Source organism: Acytostelium subglobosum (genome assembly GCF_000787575.1).
Source record: "Acytostelium subglobosum LB1 DNA, scaffold: scaffold3, whole genome shotgun sequence".
Classification (NCBI taxonomy): Eukaryota; Evosea; class Eumycetozoa; order Acytosteliales; family Acytosteliaceae; genus Acytostelium; species Acytostelium subglobosum.
In genome coordinates, this window is record NW_012236529.1 from 640,199 (window position 1) to 659,114 (window position 18,916).

At 45.8% G+C, this 18,916-nt stretch overlaps 7 protein-coding genes across 7 annotated transcripts; 4 read left to right on the forward strand and 3 right to left on the reverse strand.

Moving 5' to 3' along the window:
* Nucleotides 1-251: 251 nt before the first annotated feature.
* Nucleotides 252-2,114, reverse strand: SAMD00019534_017390 (hypothetical protein; the record flags this gene model as incomplete). Its single annotated transcript, XM_012902330.1, has 3 exons — nt 252-1,030; nt 1,128-1,985; nt 2,048-2,114. 3 exons carry the CDS (start codon nt 2,112-2,114, stop codon nt 252-254), a joined length of 1,704 nt encoding a protein of 567 aa, XP_012757784.1.
* Nucleotides 2,115-2,485: 371 nt separating this feature from the next.
* SAMD00019534_017400 (hypothetical protein) lies at nt 2,486-5,405 on the forward strand (the record flags this gene model as incomplete). Its single annotated transcript, XM_012902331.1, has 4 exons — nt 2,486-2,588; nt 2,667-3,927; nt 4,000-4,773; nt 4,847-5,405. 4 exons carry the CDS (start codon nt 2,486-2,488, stop codon nt 5,403-5,405), a joined length of 2,697 nt encoding a protein of 898 aa, XP_012757785.1.
* An 82-nt stretch (nt 5,406-5,487) lies between these two features.
* Nucleotides 5,488-6,703, reverse strand: SAMD00019534_017410 (hypothetical protein; the record flags this gene model as incomplete). The annotated part of the gene is made up of 3 exons (XM_012902332.1): nt 5,488-5,744; nt 5,814-6,072; nt 6,152-6,703. Coding segments are annotated over 3 exons (1,068 nt in total), but the record flags the coding sequence as incomplete, so codon positions are not given.
* Nucleotides 6,704-8,470: 1,767 nt separating this feature from the next.
* SAMD00019534_017420 (hypothetical protein) lies at nt 8,471-10,561 on the forward strand (the record flags this gene model as incomplete). The annotated part of the gene is made up of 2 exons (XM_012902333.1): nt 8,471-10,286; nt 10,359-10,561. The coding sequence occupies 2 exons, from the start codon at nt 8,471-8,473 to the stop codon at nt 10,559-10,561; spliced, it is 2,019 nt and encodes a 672-aa protein (XP_012757787.1).
* Nucleotides 10,562-10,687: 126 nt separating this feature from the next.
* On the reverse strand, nt 10,688-12,199 carry SAMD00019534_017430 (hypothetical protein; the record flags this gene model as incomplete). The annotated part of the gene is made up of 1 exon (XM_012902334.1): nt 10,688-12,199. The coding sequence occupies one exon, from the start codon at nt 12,197-12,199 to the stop codon at nt 10,688-10,690; it is 1,512 nt and encodes a 503-aa protein (XP_012757788.1).
* Nucleotides 12,200-12,536: 337 nt separating this feature from the next.
* Nucleotides 12,537-15,283, forward strand: SAMD00019534_017440 (hypothetical protein; the record flags this gene model as incomplete). Its single annotated transcript, XM_012902335.1, has 4 exons — nt 12,537-12,745; nt 12,830-12,961; nt 13,122-15,004; nt 15,102-15,283. 4 exons carry the CDS (start codon nt 12,537-12,539, stop codon nt 15,281-15,283), a joined length of 2,406 nt encoding a protein of 801 aa, XP_012757789.1.
* A 431-nt stretch (nt 15,284-15,714) lies between these two features.
* SAMD00019534_017450 (hypothetical protein) lies at nt 15,715-18,829 on the forward strand (the record flags this gene model as incomplete). Its single annotated transcript, XM_012902336.1, has 2 exons — nt 15,715-16,163; nt 16,231-18,829. The coding sequence occupies 2 exons, from the start codon at nt 15,715-15,717 to the stop codon at nt 18,827-18,829; spliced, it is 3,048 nt and encodes a 1,015-aa protein (XP_012757790.1).
* Between the last annotated feature and the right edge of the window lie 87 nt (nt 18,830-18,916).

Here is an 18,916-nt window from a genome sequence, read left to right on the forward strand (position 1 = left end):
ACATTAAACAATATTCAATCGATATGTCCATCCCCTCCTCCCATCCCCTATCCCCAAGACAAGACAAAGAAGTGTAGACATGTAGACGTGTAGACATAGACGTAACTTATTACCAACGTTCATTTCTATGCATGTAGTTAAACAGCAAGCAAGGCAGTGTTGAGTGAATGGATTGGAGTGGATTGGCATGGTATGGCATGGTATGGCGAAGAGTAGGGTATGGTTTGTTATGGTACATCATCTCACGCGCATTACGACTGCTCCAACTCATTGGCAGCCAATGCCAGGGACTTGAGGTTGTTGATGAGTTTGCCCGGTTGGTTAATGTCTGGATGCTTGTTTACAAACAGCTCGTTGTGGAAGTGATGTGACAGGTCGGCGTAGAACTGCTGGATCTCAATGGCTCTCTGCTCCACCTGCTTCAAACGTGGTCCAACCTCGTCCACCCTCATTGTAATGCTCAGGATTGATTCCCGCAGTGCTGTGATCCTTGGATCCTCCTTGCGTGCGACTGGTGCTGGTGCAGGTGCGGCTGCCTGGCCTGTCGCTTGAGATTGAGGTTGACGAGCTGGCGTGGCATCTGGCTGGCTCAACGTCGATAGGAAGCTCGATGTAAGATTGTGCTTGACGACCAGTGGCGTACTGAACGGTTGAATCTGTGGCGCTGGCTTCTTCTTGGTGGTCGAGTTGAAGTGCGTGGTGGCGCCCGTCCTAGTCGGCCTGGATGGTGTCTTGAGTATGACGCTGGATCCAAAGTTGGCGTTGCCATTGGAGAACGCGTTGGCACCACTGCCATTCTGATTGGAGAACTGGCTCAATATATTCTGCCAATGCCTCTCCTCTTGTCTCCAACGTTCTATCAGTGTGTGCAGTGTTGATATCCTCTTCTCGACCTCCATGTTCTTGTAGTTTCTAAACATTGTCAACTGACTCTGTTGTTGTCTCTGTTGGTGTTGCTCATTGATATCGCTCACCTTCTCCACTGGAATCTTGGACACCTCAATCGTGAAGTTCTTACATATCTCTCGCACTTAAGAATGAATGAATGAATGAGTGTCAGTGATTGATTGATTGAGTGGTCGGGCGGCCGTGTCCACAGTCCAGGCCCAAGATTGGTATTAACATACATGTCTTCTTAAAGTTGGCTGGCGTTGTATTGAGTTGTTTGGTTGCGATACCCTTGATAATCTCTAGCATGTCTTTGGTGTCCTTGGCAATACTGATCTTGATTGATTCCTGTTGTTGTTGCTGCTGGGGAGGTGGCTGAGACAAAGGCATTGCCAACGGTACTATTATGTTGTTGTTGTTGTTATCGTTGCTGTTGTCAACGACATGATCAAGCTTGGCCTTCTTCTTGATTGCCTGTGGCGTTTTGTCGTTGTTGTTGACACTTGAAGATGATGAGGTATGGTCCATGGGTGGCAGGGATGCGTCGGCGAATGGCACGTCAGGTTGTGTCTGTACATTGTTGCGGCCTGGTGTTAATGTTGCTGTTGCTGCGGTTGTTGTTGTTGTAGTTGTTGATGTTGATGACGGTGATCCAGTTGGACTGTGAAGCTTCATTGAACCCATCATTGATATTGCAGAGTCTGTTGAGGCCATTGTTGGTGATGGTACACCAACTCCATCATTGTTATTCTCTACATTCTTTGATGATGGAGTTGAGGCCTGCACAGCGGTCGCAGCAGCTGCTGGTGCCATAGGTGTTGCAGGAGCAACCAATGGGGCAGGTTGTGGTTGCTCCTGTTCCATCTCCTGTGTCTGGTCTACAATCTGGGCATCAGCGGCACCATTCTGTTCCTGTACCTGTACCTGTTGTATCGTAGATGTTGTAGTTGTTGTGGTAGTTGTGGTCACATCCTTGTCAACCTGTTGCTCCTTCTGTTGTTGGTCTTTCTCCTGTTCATTCTGCTGTTGTTGTTGTTCCGGTTGTGAGGAGGATTCAGGTCCATCCTGATGAGTTCTCTTTCTAAAGTTAACTTGAACTAAGTATCATAGGTCAGTCAGTCATTCATTCATTCATTCAAAGATGGGATTGAGTACACACCAGTATCTCCTCTAACAGTGCTCTGTCTTCGGTTATATGTTGATGTCCTCTTCTTATAACTAAACATTATATTGATCTATCTATCTATCTGTCCTGTCTCTCTATCTGTATATATAATATAACAAGTAGTTATACTTGATAATGTATCATCTCAATATCAAAGTAAACTAATTCGAATTTTGGCGCCATGACAAACCCCCAACACCAAAATCAAATATTTGAAGTTCGAAAAAATCAATTTCCAATAAGGGGTGCTGTTTGGTACAACTATGTCAATCAAATTACCTTCACTTCACTTCACTTCATTTTGTTCAGCACAACAACACATAATATAAGATACCTTTATTTACATATCTTACTTATATTATTCATGAATATACATAGACTATTGACTTGACAGTGACAAAGCAAACTTGTCACAAGATCATTATCATGATAATGAATGAATCGATCAAGTATACATATCAGTTTAAAATCAACCTTTGTATCGACAAACAGACAAAACATACAACATGCAACAGATTCTCAATCGAACGAAACAGTATGTCCTTTCAATCGTTCAATCATTCAATCAATCAATCAATGATCCACTAACTCATTCATTCATTCATGATATTAGAATATGATGATGTATGCATCTTTACAAACAATTCAAAGCTGAGTCGTTCGGATATAGAGATATTACTACAGAACAATATAGCAAATATCATTTGTAATGAGAAGGAGATTGATGTTCAACTCTGTGCACCAAATTCATTGATGCTTGGTTCATTCACCATTGTGAAGGAGTTGTCAAGAGTACCAGCATCTGTTGGGCGTTCAATATCTGGCTTTCAACAACAACAACAACATGATGATCATATCACTCAAGAGAATATAGATAAACAATGGTCGGATATTAGCAATATACTCAAAGACTTGGAATATGCTGGTTATGTCGAATCTGATAAGTTCCCAAAGCACGTTCAAATATCATCATCGTCATCATCATACATTTCTCCCGAACTCGAGGACCCAATTGACAATAGCGACGATCAGATGAAGGACGGAACAAAGGCCATGCTCACATCAGATGAAAAAAGAAAGTATTTCTTCAATTCCAAGTCATCATCATTAGCATCGACATCCTCCAGCTCATCATCGTTATCAAAGCCATCTGGAGCTTCCAAATTCAACCTTGCCCACACTCTACTCCCTGGCCAAGTGAGACTGCCGTCCATTGGGCTCACAAAGTCATCACTCTCTCAAACACAGTTCCAATTCGGCGCCAACAAGAAAGAGTCATTGCACGTCACCAATCAAAGTCCCATGCACCCAGCCAAACCAACACGTCTCAACAACACTAGCAGCAGCATCAGTAGCAGTAGCAATGGAAACTCAACAACAAAAACCTTTGATCATTTCAGGAAGTTGGCAGAAGCGCCGCTGCCATCGACCAGGCCAGTCTTCAGGCAACCACAAGAAGATGAACCTGAGGATATTGAGAGTCTCTCTGGGGAATCAAAGGATCACAAAGAGCAACAAAACATATCATCCTTACGATTGGCTACAACCTCATCCTCCACTTCCTCCTCATTATCATCATCCACATTCAAGAAGGACAACACTGGTATTGGCTATGGCAACAACAACAACAACAACAAACCTCCAATAACGAATAATATCAGGAACATTGCAAGCAGTGTAAACAACAGCAAAAGGAAGTTTGACGATAGCCACTCGGGACCAGTCCAGCCATACAAATCACATGCCACATCCACTTCATCATCATCATTTTCTAGGGATGACTTGAATCTATCCAAGAAGCCTGACTTTTGGTCCACCTTCCTACTCACCAATAATGACAAACCAAAGAGAACAAACTTGCTCAATGAGAAAGGGTAAGTACCGTGTGTATTGCTCCATCTCCTTGGGCACTCTACTGACACAATCAATCAAACAATCAACACTAGCTTTAAGAACTTGGGCAACACATGTTATATGAATGCAGTGTTGCAGTCATTCTTTGGTATCAACTCCATCGTGATGGATTTGAAGAACAAGGATTTGTGGAAGTATCTGGATGCAGATGATACCTCCACGACAACTGCGACGACGACAACAACACAACAACCAACAACTGGCTTGTACTCATCACTACTGTCATTGTTGCAAAAGAAGGAGAATGGCAAAGAGTCGACAAAGACACTGTTTGATTTCGAGCGAGGCATCGATACCAAGTCATTGAAGCAAGTGATTGACTCTTTCAATCCATACTTCAAAGGCTATGCACAGCACGATGCACAGGAGTTCCTATTGTCACTGATGGACTTGCTGGAAAAGGAACTCAAGGATCAATTGGAGAAGGAGAATGGTCGACGTAGACAGGCGGCTGCCTCAACAAAGAATGACAACAACAACGACAACGACAACAACAACATTAATAATGATGAGCTGGTTAACGAACAAGGCGAACATAAGGACACACATGATGATGATAATCAAACAACAACTACTATCACTACTACAACGACAACGACGACCGACGACGGCGCCGCTACCACCGACAACATCAACAAGACGAACAATAAGTTGATCAATATCTCATCTACTATATCGAGTATATGTCCGATCGCCCGCAACTTTAGATCGACAATCACCAAGCTCATCACCTGTACAAAGTGTAAAGACATGACAACAACCCTAGAGGTTTTCACGGATATCTCACTTGATATCTTGCATTCACCGTAAGTACCCTTCATAGCTGACTTGGCCGGCCAAGACTGACTAATGACTAAACATCAACATCCTTCCAAACAGATCCAAAACCTACGACATCCAGGAGCTTTTGGATATTTATTTAAAGGAGGAGAGGATTGAGAGGAAGTGTGAGGTTTGCTCTCATGGCGAATCGATCATCTCCAAACACTTCTCTGGTGCACCCAAGGTGCTGGCGCTGCACATCAAGCGTTTCAAACGACATCCCATCACATCAACAATCACCAAAGATGCCACTATCATACTGCCAGTCGATCAGATATCAGTCTCCATTACTTCCCCTCGCAATACCAACGACATCGACAACTGCAATGGAAATGGCAATGGCAATGGACATCATTCAAAGTCAATCACTACCAATGGCTCAAACAGTACCAAATCATCATCAACGCAAAAGACAGCAACAAGATACAAACTGCAGAGTGTCATCCAACACAAGGGAGAGTTCAGTCACTTTGGTCACTATGTATCATTGGTCAGGAAAGATGAAGGCAATTGGAAGTGTTTCGATGATGACCAGGTCAAGGAGGTATCTGTCACATCGCTCAACGAGGAGTTATTGACCAATGGATACCTTTACTTTTACACACGAATGGAATAAATGTCATACAATCGAACAAAGGAAAGCAAGATATTACTTGTATGCGCTTTTTTTACTACATTGATCCAACTACTATTTAGTAAGTTCCAAACATTATGTCGAATATAGTCGATGTGATTCCAAAGTTCTTGGTGTCATCCTTGTAGTGATGATTGAGATGGTTGGACTTGAACTCCTTCAACTTCTCGGGCAACCAAGAGATGTCTCCATGATGGAAGTAGTAGTGCAATGTATCATAGAGCATGTAACCAAAGGCAATACCTCCATACAGTGCCCAATTGAATCCAGTTGCCTGTAACCAATCAGGGAATCCAAGGAACAATTTCCAAAATCCAAATGCTACTCATTGATTGATTGATTGATTGTTAGTGAATGGATGAATGTGTATTCTGATTGACAAAGACATACCAATTACTGCAGAGAACATTGGAGGGAATGTGAGTCTGGTGGCATCATATGGCGTGAGATGATGAATACCATGGATAAAGAAATGTAGGAAGTTGCCCATGTATGAGCTTGTTTCAATGTGAAAGATGAATCGATGTAATATATATTCAAAGAATGACCATGAGAATAGTCCAAATGTGAACACAATTGCTGAGAACAATACTGAGCTATTGGGTTGTGTGATTGATGTATAGAATGTAAGTGTGATAATTGGTATCCACTGTATTATTGATTGATGGATGGATGTTAGATATTGGAATGATTCCTTCCTTTCCAGCAAAAATTGTACAGGAACATACCAATGGGAAGATGTACCACCATGGCCACCTTGTGAACAACTCTAGGAAAGGACTATCAAAGATGATGATCTCCTTGAGACCAGTCTGTGAGTGGATCCACCTCAGGTAGGTCGAACCTGGTAGATTCTTGAGCTGTGGTAGGATGGCCTTTGTAACGTCGACCAGTCCTTCCAGAGACTGGTCCTTGCTAACGGTGTTTAGGTTGTTCAGTTGGCTCAACTTGACTTTGGAACGGATCAGTTCAGAGACGGATGGAGCCGACTTGCGATAACCGCGCAATGTACCAATCTTGTATCTCTGCAACATATTGTATGCAGTCTCTGAGTGTTCGTGCTCCGTATCATCTAGAAACACCTGTGAGATATCCTTTCCAAGATGAGGCGCCACTATTTCCGAGCCACCCGGATGATCATATATGAACTGGGAGACATCAAATACATTTCCATCCAATGTAACCCAAGCATCTTCTACAGTATCATGTTTGGCAACCTCCTCAACACTGAAGCTTTCGCTATCACAATTTGCAATCATGATTGTGACGATTCGTTTTAACTAAAGCTAGAAGAATTAATTTGACTTTGTCTTTGTCTTTGTCTTGACTTATATAAATATTTTATATATATATATTTATATATATTGTAAGGTGGATGATATGATATGATATGAACAACAACACGCGCGCAAAGTAATACGAAGCTAGCTATCTGAATGAATGAATGAACAAGTTGTTGTTGTTGGATTGGAATGTGAATGAGTATGTGAGTGCACTTGGGGGGTGAGTAAGTAAGTGAAGTTGATAATAAATAGTTGTGTGTGAATGAATGACACTAGTCAATTCTCTTGTGTGTATTTGAGTAAGTAAGAAGTAATAATTAATGTGTGTATATGTGTGTGTGTATGTGTTTCGTAAGAATGAGAGAGGTGGTGGGGTGTAGTCCCAAGATTGAATGAAGGGATGTATGAGTGATAGGGAAGTAAGTGTAAGGGGTAGAAACAAGATCGTCTTGATTAGGTAAATGTTTATCAATGAGAGTGCTCGAGTGTCAGAAGCTCTTGGAATGGAAGGTCTCTCCTTGTTCTGTTGACCAATTGAATTTAAATTCATTTAACATCACAATAACACCACAACATGTACCTACATACACACAAACAACAAACAATGACATTCATCATAATAGGTATGTGTGTCGTGTAGTGTCGTACGAATGATGGTAGATCATTGCCATCGACATCAGTGTCACATGGTTGGATGGGATGGGTTGTGTGTAGTGTGTTCTTTGAGTAGCGGAGAACGGTCCACCCCCAGGCCATCTGGCCCCGGTGTCATCACACCCCCTGGCCCCAAATAAGGTGCAAGGGTGCACCTAAAAACAATAATCTTTTGTGTCGAAGACGAGACCAAACAACACAACCATCTGTTTATCGCGACGACAACATCCCTTTGTTTGTATTAAATTATTATCACTTGATTCTTTTTCTGACTTTTTATTAATAAGATAGAGATTATTAGTTTGTTTTGACTTAATATGTTTGAAGATACATTAGATGTGACTTCACAGAGATTCATTGAACGTATATATATGTTGTTGTTAAAACATTTCAATCAAATCAATAATCAACAAATGTTTGAAGTTGGATGTTAATTCTGTTTATGGTTGAGTCTTGCCAAAATATCAATCAAGGTAATTGGCTGAATTTGAATTGCAGCGAGAGAATGAGAAAGACAGATATTAAACATAAAGTTTTATTCAAGATATATAAAAACTATTAATTTATTTATTTAACATCTATCAAACGAATAATAATAGTTAATGTCTCACGCCACTCGTGATACTGCTCACCATTTATGGGCAATTCGCGCATCATCCTTTGTAAATTTCAAAGTTGGTGGGGGTTGCCCAGTCCCCCTCCATACCATACAGTAAACGACCCATTTACACACACTAATTCAAACACTTAACTCCTATGCGTGCCATGCCCAGTCCAATCTGTATCTTAACTTAACCAAAAGATGGCTTGGCTTATCCTGTGTGTTGTCATGTGTGTTGAACAACCGCAAAGACAAGAAATGGATGATGAATGATGTTGGCATGACTCCTTCTTCGTCCTTCCTTTACTTTATTCATTTGCATTTGCATTCATTATCTATCTTCTTACTCTTCATTCATTCAAACATATACATACGTAATACATCAATCCATCAATCAATCATATATATATATATACATTATTTGTAATATTATTAATATCTTGTACACTTTATAAATATAATACGTTAACGAAATAACGAACTAATCAATCAAAAAGATGGAAAGTGCTATGGAAAGAATTAGATCCTTAACAGGACATTTGGGAGTTGATGATAGTTCATCACCATTGTCAACGAATGATACTGCATCGTTGGTCCAACCACTCAAGACTTCAACTCCACTCGAGTGGAGAATTCCAGTGTTGGACGATTTCAAGGTCGAGAAGTTAAAGAGTACAATCCTCGGACATCCAGACGAGGAGAATATCGAGAACCGTAGATTGTTGCTCGAGGCGATGAGAGATCCACTGTTCAGACCACAGCTCTATGCCACCGTGCCAGAGCAACGCGAGCTCACCCTCAAGCGTTTGAGAAAGGTGTCCGAGCTGCGCATTCTCAAAATGGGCGAGATCGCTCAAAAGTTCAAGCGCTTCGTCAGCTTCCAAGAGTCTTTGGTCCTGTGCGACATGTCCCTCTCGGTCAAGTCATCCGTGCACTGGGGTCTGTTTGCCGGTAGTGTCGTGTTCCTTGGCACTGAGAAGCATAGACAATACTTTGACGACATTGATATTTGCAATATTCTCGGTTGTTTCGCTCTGACCGAGATGGGACATGGCAGCAATGTCAAGGGAATCGAGACACTGGCCGAGTATGACAATCGCACTCGCGAGTTTGTCATCCACACACCAAACGATACCGCTCAAAAGATGTGGATTGGCAATGCCGGTGTTCACGGAACAATGGCCACAGTGTTTGCCAACCTGGTGGTCAATGGTGAGAACCATGGCCTGCATCCATTCCTCGTCCAGATCCGTGATCCAAAGACCAATGCCACAATGCCAGGTGTCACAGCCGCTGACAATGGCCCAAAGATGGGACTAAATGGTGTGGACAATGGACGTCTGTGGTTCAACAAGGTTCGTATTCCCTACGACAACTTGCTGGATCGTTTCGGTGGAGTCAACGAGAAGGGAGAGTACACCACCCCAATCAAGAATCCAAACGTGCGCCAGAACTCAATGTTGGAGGCACTCATTGGAGGCAGAGTCACCGTCGGTGCCATGGCCCTCCAGGCTGCCAAGCTTGGACTCACCATCGCCGTTCAATACGCACTGCAGCGTCGCCAGTTTGGCAACCCAGAGGAGTTGCTCATCGACTACCTCACTCACCAGCGTCGCCTGTTCCCCTTGATCGCCGCCACCTACGCCTACCAGATCACCTCGCATTACATCATCGACAAGTTCAGCACTCGTTCCGAGAAGGACGCTCGTGACGTCTTCCTGATGGCCTGTGGTCTCAAGGCCACCGTCACATGGCATCGTTCAGAGACCCTGCAGATCTGTCGTGAGTCCTGTGGAGGCTTTGGCTTTGCCGCCAGCAGCCGAATTGGTCTTTACAAGAACGACGCCGACGTCGATCTCACCTACGAGGGTGACAACACAGTCCTGATGCAAGCTGTCGCCAAGGCACTGTTGATGGAGTTCAAGTCCTACTTCACTGGCGCCAAGGCCATCACTGGCATGCTCAGCTACACCTACTCAAAGGGCCACATCGGCATCTTCCTGCGCAACAAGAACTTCTTTGTCAAGCGTCTTCACACCGAGGCACATCTCCTCGACCCAGAAATGCTGCTCGACGCCTTCATCTACCGCGAGTTCAAGGTTCTTCGCCAACTTGTCAAGTCACTTCGCACCAAGGTCAAGAGCGAGAAGATGACTGGAGCCAAGGCTTGGAACGCCTCTTTGGACTTGGTCATGAAGCTGGCCACCTGCTACGTCGAGCGTCTAACCATCGAGAGATTCCTTCAGGAGATCCAAAAGTCATCCGATGATGTCAAGCCAATCCTCAACCTACTCTGTGTACTTTTCTGTTTGACAAAGATTGAGCGTAAGTAGTACTGATCAGTTGATGACCAATCAATCACAAGTACTAACCCAAACAACCAATAATATAATATAGGCGACATGGGATGGTTCTTGTCCAACAAGTACTTTGCACCAGTCAAGGCTCAGGCTATTGAGAATGCAATCAACAAGGTCTGTGTGTCCATGAGGGATCACGCACTTCCCTTGGTTAAGGCTTTCGATATCCCAGACTACCTCATCAGTGCACCAATCGCTGGAGACTATGTTGCTCACTTCTCCGATCCAAAGAACTACTAAATCGATCAATCAAACAATCTAACGAACCAACGAGTGAGCGCAACCATGGATACGTATCCATGACCGAATCGAACAACCAATCAATCTATCAAATAATATCCACTATGCATGTATGCACTTCATCCTTTACTTGATAAGACGTGTTAGCTCGACTAGTGAGCTGCCAATCTGAATATCATAGACAGCCAGTAGGGCAGGTGTTGGCTTGAACTTTTGAGGCAGGGACTTGCGATTGACGACAACTTTGTAGAGTGATGGATGTGTCTCGAGGACGGTGAACAGTTGTTGGAACAATGGCAGAGTCAGATTGAAATACAACGTGAGTGTCTTGAGCTTGTTGTTGTTGGACACACTGGTGAACAGTGATGCCAGGTCGCTGGGCGACTCGCCATAGATGTTCGTGACGGTGAGATGCTCGATCGATCGATTGCCAACCAACATGAATGCCAAATTATCCAATCGCATTATATTGCTACTCTTGGCAATGGCCAGCGAGTTAAGACGCTCGTGCTTCTGCATGCCCATCATCAGTCGGTCAAAGATGGGACCATTGTCATCACGCTCATACAACACGGTGAGATGATTGAGTTGCTCCGGCAACATGAAGTTGAACGTCAACAGCTCGCTATGCGTACAGATGGACGATGGTGCCAACAGACGCAGCGTGAGATCCTTGAGTGAGCGCTGTCTTTGTATGTTTCGCGCGACCGACACAGTGGTGGGGAGGGCCGAGCCAAGGGTCCTGATTGTGTCGCTGCGGAGAAGGAACGACAGGAACTGCTCGCTGGCCTGCGGGAAAGCAGTCGACAGCCAGGCCAGCTCGGGGACCATCTGAAGGGTGGCCCACGGGTACTCTTCCTCCTTTGTGAACTTGGTCTGCAGGTCGACCTTGGTGAGCTGCGGGAATACTGTTGGACAGCCCGCCAACAATGTCGCGAGCAGTGTCGGGTGGATGTCCAGCACCATCTTGCGCACATTGGACAGAGAGCGCACATAGTCGATCGTGGGCTGGTACTCGTCCTCGGCCAGAGCACCAGTGTGTGACTGCCAATTGCTAAACACCAGACACACCTTGCTCAAACATCGACTGACCTCTTGAGGGATCAGGGCAAAGGTGGCCGCGGGGATGGGATGGGTGATGCGGATGTACAGCTTGTTGAGGTGGCGCTTGTACTGCGTGGATTGTACGCGGTCTAATGTTTGAATGACATGTTGGAAGCGTGGATGCAACAATGTAGCACTGTCAACAATGAGCAACTTGAGACGCGCAAAGCATTTGGAGTCGATCGTGTCCAGTTGTGCGGGCGAGTCGATATGTTGCATGGCTGAGATGCGTTTGTAGCGATTGTTTGACGGTTCGACCAACAGGCTCATTGTGTAGATGGCCGAGGTGAGCGAGTGTGCGCTCAGCAGGCTGTTGGTGAAGTTGGGCAGATGTGCGTTGTCCAGGTAGTACTCCCAATGTTGGGAGTCGTCCAATCTCGAATGGATGTTGGCCACATACTGAAGGTAGCTCTTGGACACCAGGCTCAATGTAGCCCGATCATTCTTTGAACAATGATACAAGTATCTAACAATCAACTTGTGCACTGTTGGTGGCAGGTCATGAAGTATTTGTGTTTGAACATTGACGTCCATCTCTCTCGGTCTCGGTTGATTGATGTGTGAGTGGTGGAATGATTCCAGGTATGAGTGTTTGAATGATTGGAGTTGTTTGGTATAAGGGCGTGTGTTCTATCTCTTATCTCTTTACATGGATTGGTGTCATTAACTGACAGTTGATCAAAAAAATATCAGCATTTGGGATAAAAACGAGTTTTGATCAAATCAAAGAAATTGATCGGAAGAGATGGTGAAGAGTGTGAGTTGTCACCAGCCCAGGCCTCAAGATGTGTCCTTTCAAGTACATTCAAACCTATCATACATTCAAACAATCAATTATTTTTATATTTGTTATTATTATTATTTATAAATAATGGAGGACAAGTCGAATGTACCAATGGTCCAACCTCAGGGCATTGTAAATGTTCCAGAGGGTCGTGTACTGACAGGTGAGGACATTGATACGTTCAAGATCTATCCGGATCATGATAAAGTAGTTCTAGAGTCATCCAGAGAGGATCTCAAAGTACCAAAGTCAATCGCCTTCTTAGTCAATGATCTAATGTCACGTGAAGAATGCGCGTATGTTCAAAGTCCGCTCACTCATTCAATCAATCACTCACTCACTCACTCAATGATACCTACATGCACACTCAACTACTATAGGTTCTACATTGAGGAGTCACTTCGTAAAGGATATGTTACCATTGAGAAGGAGTTCCCAAAGGAGTACAGGAACAACACAAGAACACTTGGCAAGAGCAAGACCTTGTCAGCTATTCTCTGGAGTCGTCTTCAGTATGTTTATATATGACGGGCGGGTCACATGTGATTGATTGATCGATCGATCGATCGATTGATTGGAAAGATTCCAGACCACTCAAGCCCCACCATCAGTCCACTCACTTGATCATCCTCACTCACTATATCACTCAATCAATCAATCATCATACTATAGACGACACATTAGAATGGAGGAGTTGGAGGGCATTAGACCTTATGGATTTGATCAGGAGGGAGTTTGGATTCCAGTGGAGCTGGATGATTGTTTCACGTTTGGTCGTTATGAGCCAGGTGGAAGGTTCAAGCCACATTTGGACGCGACGTACGCAGAGTCGCCAGACAGAAGAAGTATCTTCACCATGCAGATCTACCTCAATGATGATTATGAGGGTGGAAAGACCAACTTCTTCCTGCCAGCCAACCCATTGGAGGTCGACAAACATGTGTTGTCCGCATCGGTCACGCCCAAGACTGGCATGGCTGTGCTGTTCAATCACGACACACTGCACGAGGGTGCTATGGTGGACAAGGGCGTCAAGTACATCATGCGTGTGGACATGATGTTCTTGCGTATCGATAAAGGCTATAGATTGATGTCCGATGAGAACAAGGCCAAGATGATGCGTGCTCGTGAGCTCTTCTTCAAGGCTGACAGTCTCGAAAAGGACGATGGTGACCTTGAGGCCGCCATCGCCACCTACGTCGACGCTCAAATGCTCCTTGCGGCGTTGCCATCGATCGAAGAAGACACGAAACCCACGACCTCAACACCAGACGCAACCTCCACTTCGACCTCCACGACCACCACATCGACGGGCAAGCGACCAAAGACACCGCCCACACCTCGCCAGTTGACCATCTTTGACATACCCGAGTACATCTTGAATGATATGTTGGTCACATTGAACATGAAGGATCTGTGCAGCTTCCGTGGCTCATGCAAGGAGTACCTCAAGACATGCTCCAAGAACAGTCTGTGGAAGAACGTATACATCAAGCTGTTCTCGTATGAGGCCTTCAAGTTTGAGGAGCCAAACGCAGTGCTGCTCGACAAGCCCAAGACCAAGCTGAGCTTTGGCAGTATGATGAAGAGATTCAGTCGCGTCGAGGTCACCCTCGACCCACGCTGCTGGTACCTCACCGTGCAGAACGTGTACGCTGCGCTCGTCCAGCATCACTTCCTCTTCTTTGACGTGGGCCGCGAGTTCACCAAGTTCTGCGACCACAGCTCCGTCTACAAGATGATCCCCACGCGCGCGTCCGTGCACTACGAGTACGCGCCTCACTATGCCATGTCGTCGCTGGACCGCGAGTCCTGGAGCGTGGGCTACAACGCCAGCTACTCGTCGTACCAGCAGCCGATCGCCAGCGGACTGTTTGAGCCCAATCGCCTACAGTGCCTCAACGAGATCATCAAGCACTGCATGACCAACGAGGTCAGTCGCCGCTACCGTGCCACTGCGCCCTACATCTTGTGTCTGGCGCCGCCCATGATTGGTAACGTTGAGCAGATTCGCTTCCTCGGCTCCCTGCGCACCAAGCAGCACAACGACTATGTGCAATACAAGGCTGCGGCGCTGTGTGTCCTCCAAGGCTTTGGCCTGGACACGGGTGTCGTTGTGATGTGTGGCGCCAACACTACATTCATCGTGACCGTGGCTAAGACGCGTCAGTTGGCATACACCGCCTACCCAGTCCACGGTGGCACGGTTACCGAGTACCTCACCACCAAGTTCAAGGAGTATGGCGCACCAGCTGATGCCGCGCACCTGTTCGCCCCGGCCAAGGTACGCTACGGAGGCACGCAAGGCAATATGGAGTTGATACCCGAGTGGTACAAACAGTGTCGCGTCTCCATGAACTACAAGGTTGACGCGTCCAAGTCTAGCATTGGAGCGGCCATGCAGTACACTGCCGCTGAGCTCATGTTTGACCCATCACTCAAGAACATCAACTCTGTCAGTCTCGTGGAGATGACAGCTGACATGGTCACCAAGTCCGAGGCCAAGGATCTCCTCAAGCATGTCGTTATCACAGGTGGAAACAGTGTAATTCCAAGTATGTATATATTGGTTGATCAATGGAATGATTCCAATATGACCATCACCCACTCACACTCAATCAATCAATCAATCAATCAATCCAATCAACATAGACTTTGTTGAGAGATTCACAAGGGACTTCCACGTGCTAATGCCAGATATTGAGGTGTTGGCAAGTGATGACCGTATGAATGACGTGCTGAAAGGTGCCAAGGTAGATCAAGCTCTGTCCAAGTCACTCCACGCCGACATGAACACTCACATCAAGCAGCCAATTCTTAAGAAGAAGAAGTAGTGGAAGTAGTTGATGTAGTTGTATCTAGTTATGTGATCTTATGTAGTAGTTTGACACTCACTTCAATCCAATCATTGTTGTTGGGTCCAATCCTTTTGGTCGAGTTATTAAAGTCAAATTTCCAAAGTGATCGAGTTGATCGCGATCCATCAGCCCCCCTTTGCATGTCGTTTTCAAGCCGGTTATCTGAAAAGCCCTTATTACTGCCTGAGGCAGGTGTTGACCCAATCATTCAAAGCAATGTAGACACACATACGCACATCTGGACCTGGGATAGATGGATGGAAGGTACTATCCTGCTCCCCTCAAACACACTCTCACAAGTGCTCATGACTTAGTCTCTCCCTCATTAATATAAGGTCCTTCTTACTTGTGTGACCATCTTATATATTATACAAATATAACAAGGATACAGATAATCACCACTGATGATGGATCAGCTACAACTACCAGATAGTAACAACAAGTTGAGGTCAATGTCCACTGGCTACTTGATTGGTAGGAGTGCTGGAAATGTTGCCACGGCCTTGCTTGTGCCCAATCATCAGTCAACAGAGCAACCTGGATCAGGATCAGGATCAACACAATCAACAATCAACAACAACAACAACACAACAAATACAGATGATGATGTTGATGGTGTCGATGATGGTGATGCCTCCAACACACTTCCACAACAACATACACCCGCCACCATTACATCACCATTGGTCATAGGATCAGTGATGGATCAGGGTGATGATGACAAACCAAAACGACCATACTCCATGCCACAACCATTGGACCCAAGCAACCCTGCTGTTGCCTCCATCATCCCAACATTCAAACGTCCACCCGTGCCCAACTCAAACTCTCCCCTCTTCTCAGTAATATATGACAAGTATGTACTCACCCTCTATCAATCACTGGAATCATTCCACTCACAAAACAATCAATCATTCAATTAGGTCCAGCTCTGAATTGAGCGAGGTGGATCAAGAGGACATGTTGGTGCGTACCAATCTCCAGAAGATAGTACTGTCAAGGAATAGGCTGACGACAATACCTGAGCGCATTGGAGAGTTGCTCAAGGTACACACATTGGACTTCTCCTACAACCTGCTCCAACAACTGCCTACAACTATATCATCGCTCAATCAACTCACCACTTTACTGTTGGCTGGCAACCAACTGTTGGTGGCCGCCACCGATGACTCGTACAAGGACTATGTGGCGGCTGGCAACATTGACACCATCGGCGATGATGATGACGACGTTGTGAGTAGTGACACAGATGCTGAGGAGGAAGAGGAGCTATGGGTGCGATCAAAGCCTCGCAAAGGATTCATGAGTAATGCCGAGCGAAGAAAGTCAATCAGATTCCCAACTGTCATCGACTTTAAGAAGTTGGCAGAGAAGATGGAGCTGGCCGCGGCAGAGAAGACAGAGGTGGCTGCGTTGAGCCCAGAGAGCAGCCCACAGCCAGCGCCATTCGAGTCGTTGCCCACTGACCTCAGCTACTTGCCATCGCTCACAAAGTTGGATCTGAGCGCCAACGTAGCACTCAACTGGCAGGGCATGACATACCTGCCACCAAGTATCTTTTGGTACAGCCAGATCACGACACTGCTAGCCACACACTGCCAGCTGTTCTCAATCCCCTCGGACTTCCAGCATCTCACAGCACTCACTCAATTGGACCTCAGTCACAATGAGCTTATCGATCTGCCGCTCGAGCTCGGCCTTCTCAGCATGCTCAAACACCTCTCACTCCAACACAACCGTCTCCAGAGCGTACCTGGCGACCTATCCGGGCTGTCCAGCTTGATGTCCCTGGACATGTCACACAACGAGCTTGTCGACATGCCAACTGAGCTTGGATATCTCTTCAGCCTTGAGACCATCGACTTATCATTCAATCAACTGGCGTGCATCCCCGATCAGTGGTTCGCTTCACCCGACCCCAATGTGGCGCTGTTCGCGCTCAAGGATCTCAAGGCGCGACGCAACTGCCTTGACACACTTCCCGCCAACTTATTCCAGTGTGGATGTCCCTTTGAGAGACTCGACCTCTCAGAGAACAGACTGATCAGTCTACCGGACATTGTGGATGGCACTTCATTGGAATCATTGTCAACATTATTATTGTTTGGCAATAAGTTACAACAACTACCCAATGAGTTGATACAGTATGCAAACTCATTGTCCACACTCAACTTGTCGGACAACTCACTCACCAGTTTGCCAAGTGACCCGTCTATCTGGCTCAATTGTCAATCATTATCACAACTCTACCTTGGTCACAACAAGTTGACTACAATCCAATTGCCCACGGCTCCCTTCTACGCATTAGAAGAGCTATATCTCAATGGAAATGACTTGGCCAGCTTTGATCAGAGCGCAGAGGTCATGGATGTCGATGGTGGGCTGTTCCCGTCCCTACGTGAGCTCAGTCTAGGCTCCTGCTCACTGACCCAGTTGCCAACATTCATATATGCATGCCAGTCAATCGATAAGTTGGACCTGTCCAACAATCAGCTTAACGATCTAGACATGAAGTTGGCAGACCTCACAAGTCTCTCGGTGCTGGATCTCTCGAACAACATGCTCACAGATATCACAACAGAGCTACTCAATCAATTACTCAAGAGTCTTACCAGGCTTGATCTATCATTCAACTCAATCACTGAGTCTGGCGTGGACCAGACCAAGTCCAGCTGCACTGCCATTCAACTCATTTCACATCACAATCAATCATCATCATCTCCAACATTGGACGAATGGAGTGGCAAGTACCGTGTCTTCCATGCAGAGATGAAGGGTAGACGACCGGCAATGGAGGATGCGTATACCATCCAAGGCCATTTCCGAGGTGATGGTACTTTGATCGCATTGTTTGATGGACACGCCGGAGCCAAGGCAGCAGACTTTTGCTCAAGTGTGTTCCCCGAACAACTTAAAATGGCAATGGGACTCCACCCCGCTATGTCCCCATCTCAATGGTTGCAGCAAGCCTACACACGCACCAATGCCAAGTTCAGACAGCTGGTCGAGTCCGAACGTCCTGACCTCAAGTACTGTGGCGCCACAGCCGCCGCAGTATTGATCCATGGCAACAGCTTGCATGTGGCCAACATTGGTGATTCACGAGTTGTACTATGTCGCGATGGCAAGGCAATGCGACTTTCACTGGACCATAAACCCAGTGACCCTAAAGAGGACTGTCGCATCAGGGAGCTTGGTGGATACATTGTCCACAGCCAACATACATCAAGAATCAAGGGCACGCTGGCAGTGTCTCGTGCAATTGGTGACTTCTACATGGAGCCCTACGTGATTGCCGACGCACATCAATCATCCACAACACTCGACCCTAAACACGATCAATTCCTAATAGTAGCGTGCGATGGAATTTGGGATGAGGTGGACGATCAGCAGGCATGCGACCTGGTTCTCCGCTCGCCCTCAATCAAACAGGCGACACTTAACCTTCGTGACTATGCCTATTTCAAAGGTTCAGACGACAACATAACAGTTATAGTCGTTGACCTTACTACACAATCATAAAGACAAAAGGGGCATGCAATGTGTGTCTTGTTGGATGGAGGTTGTTTTAATTAATGCGGCCACAGAAGTGGTAACTGCTGTTTCCGG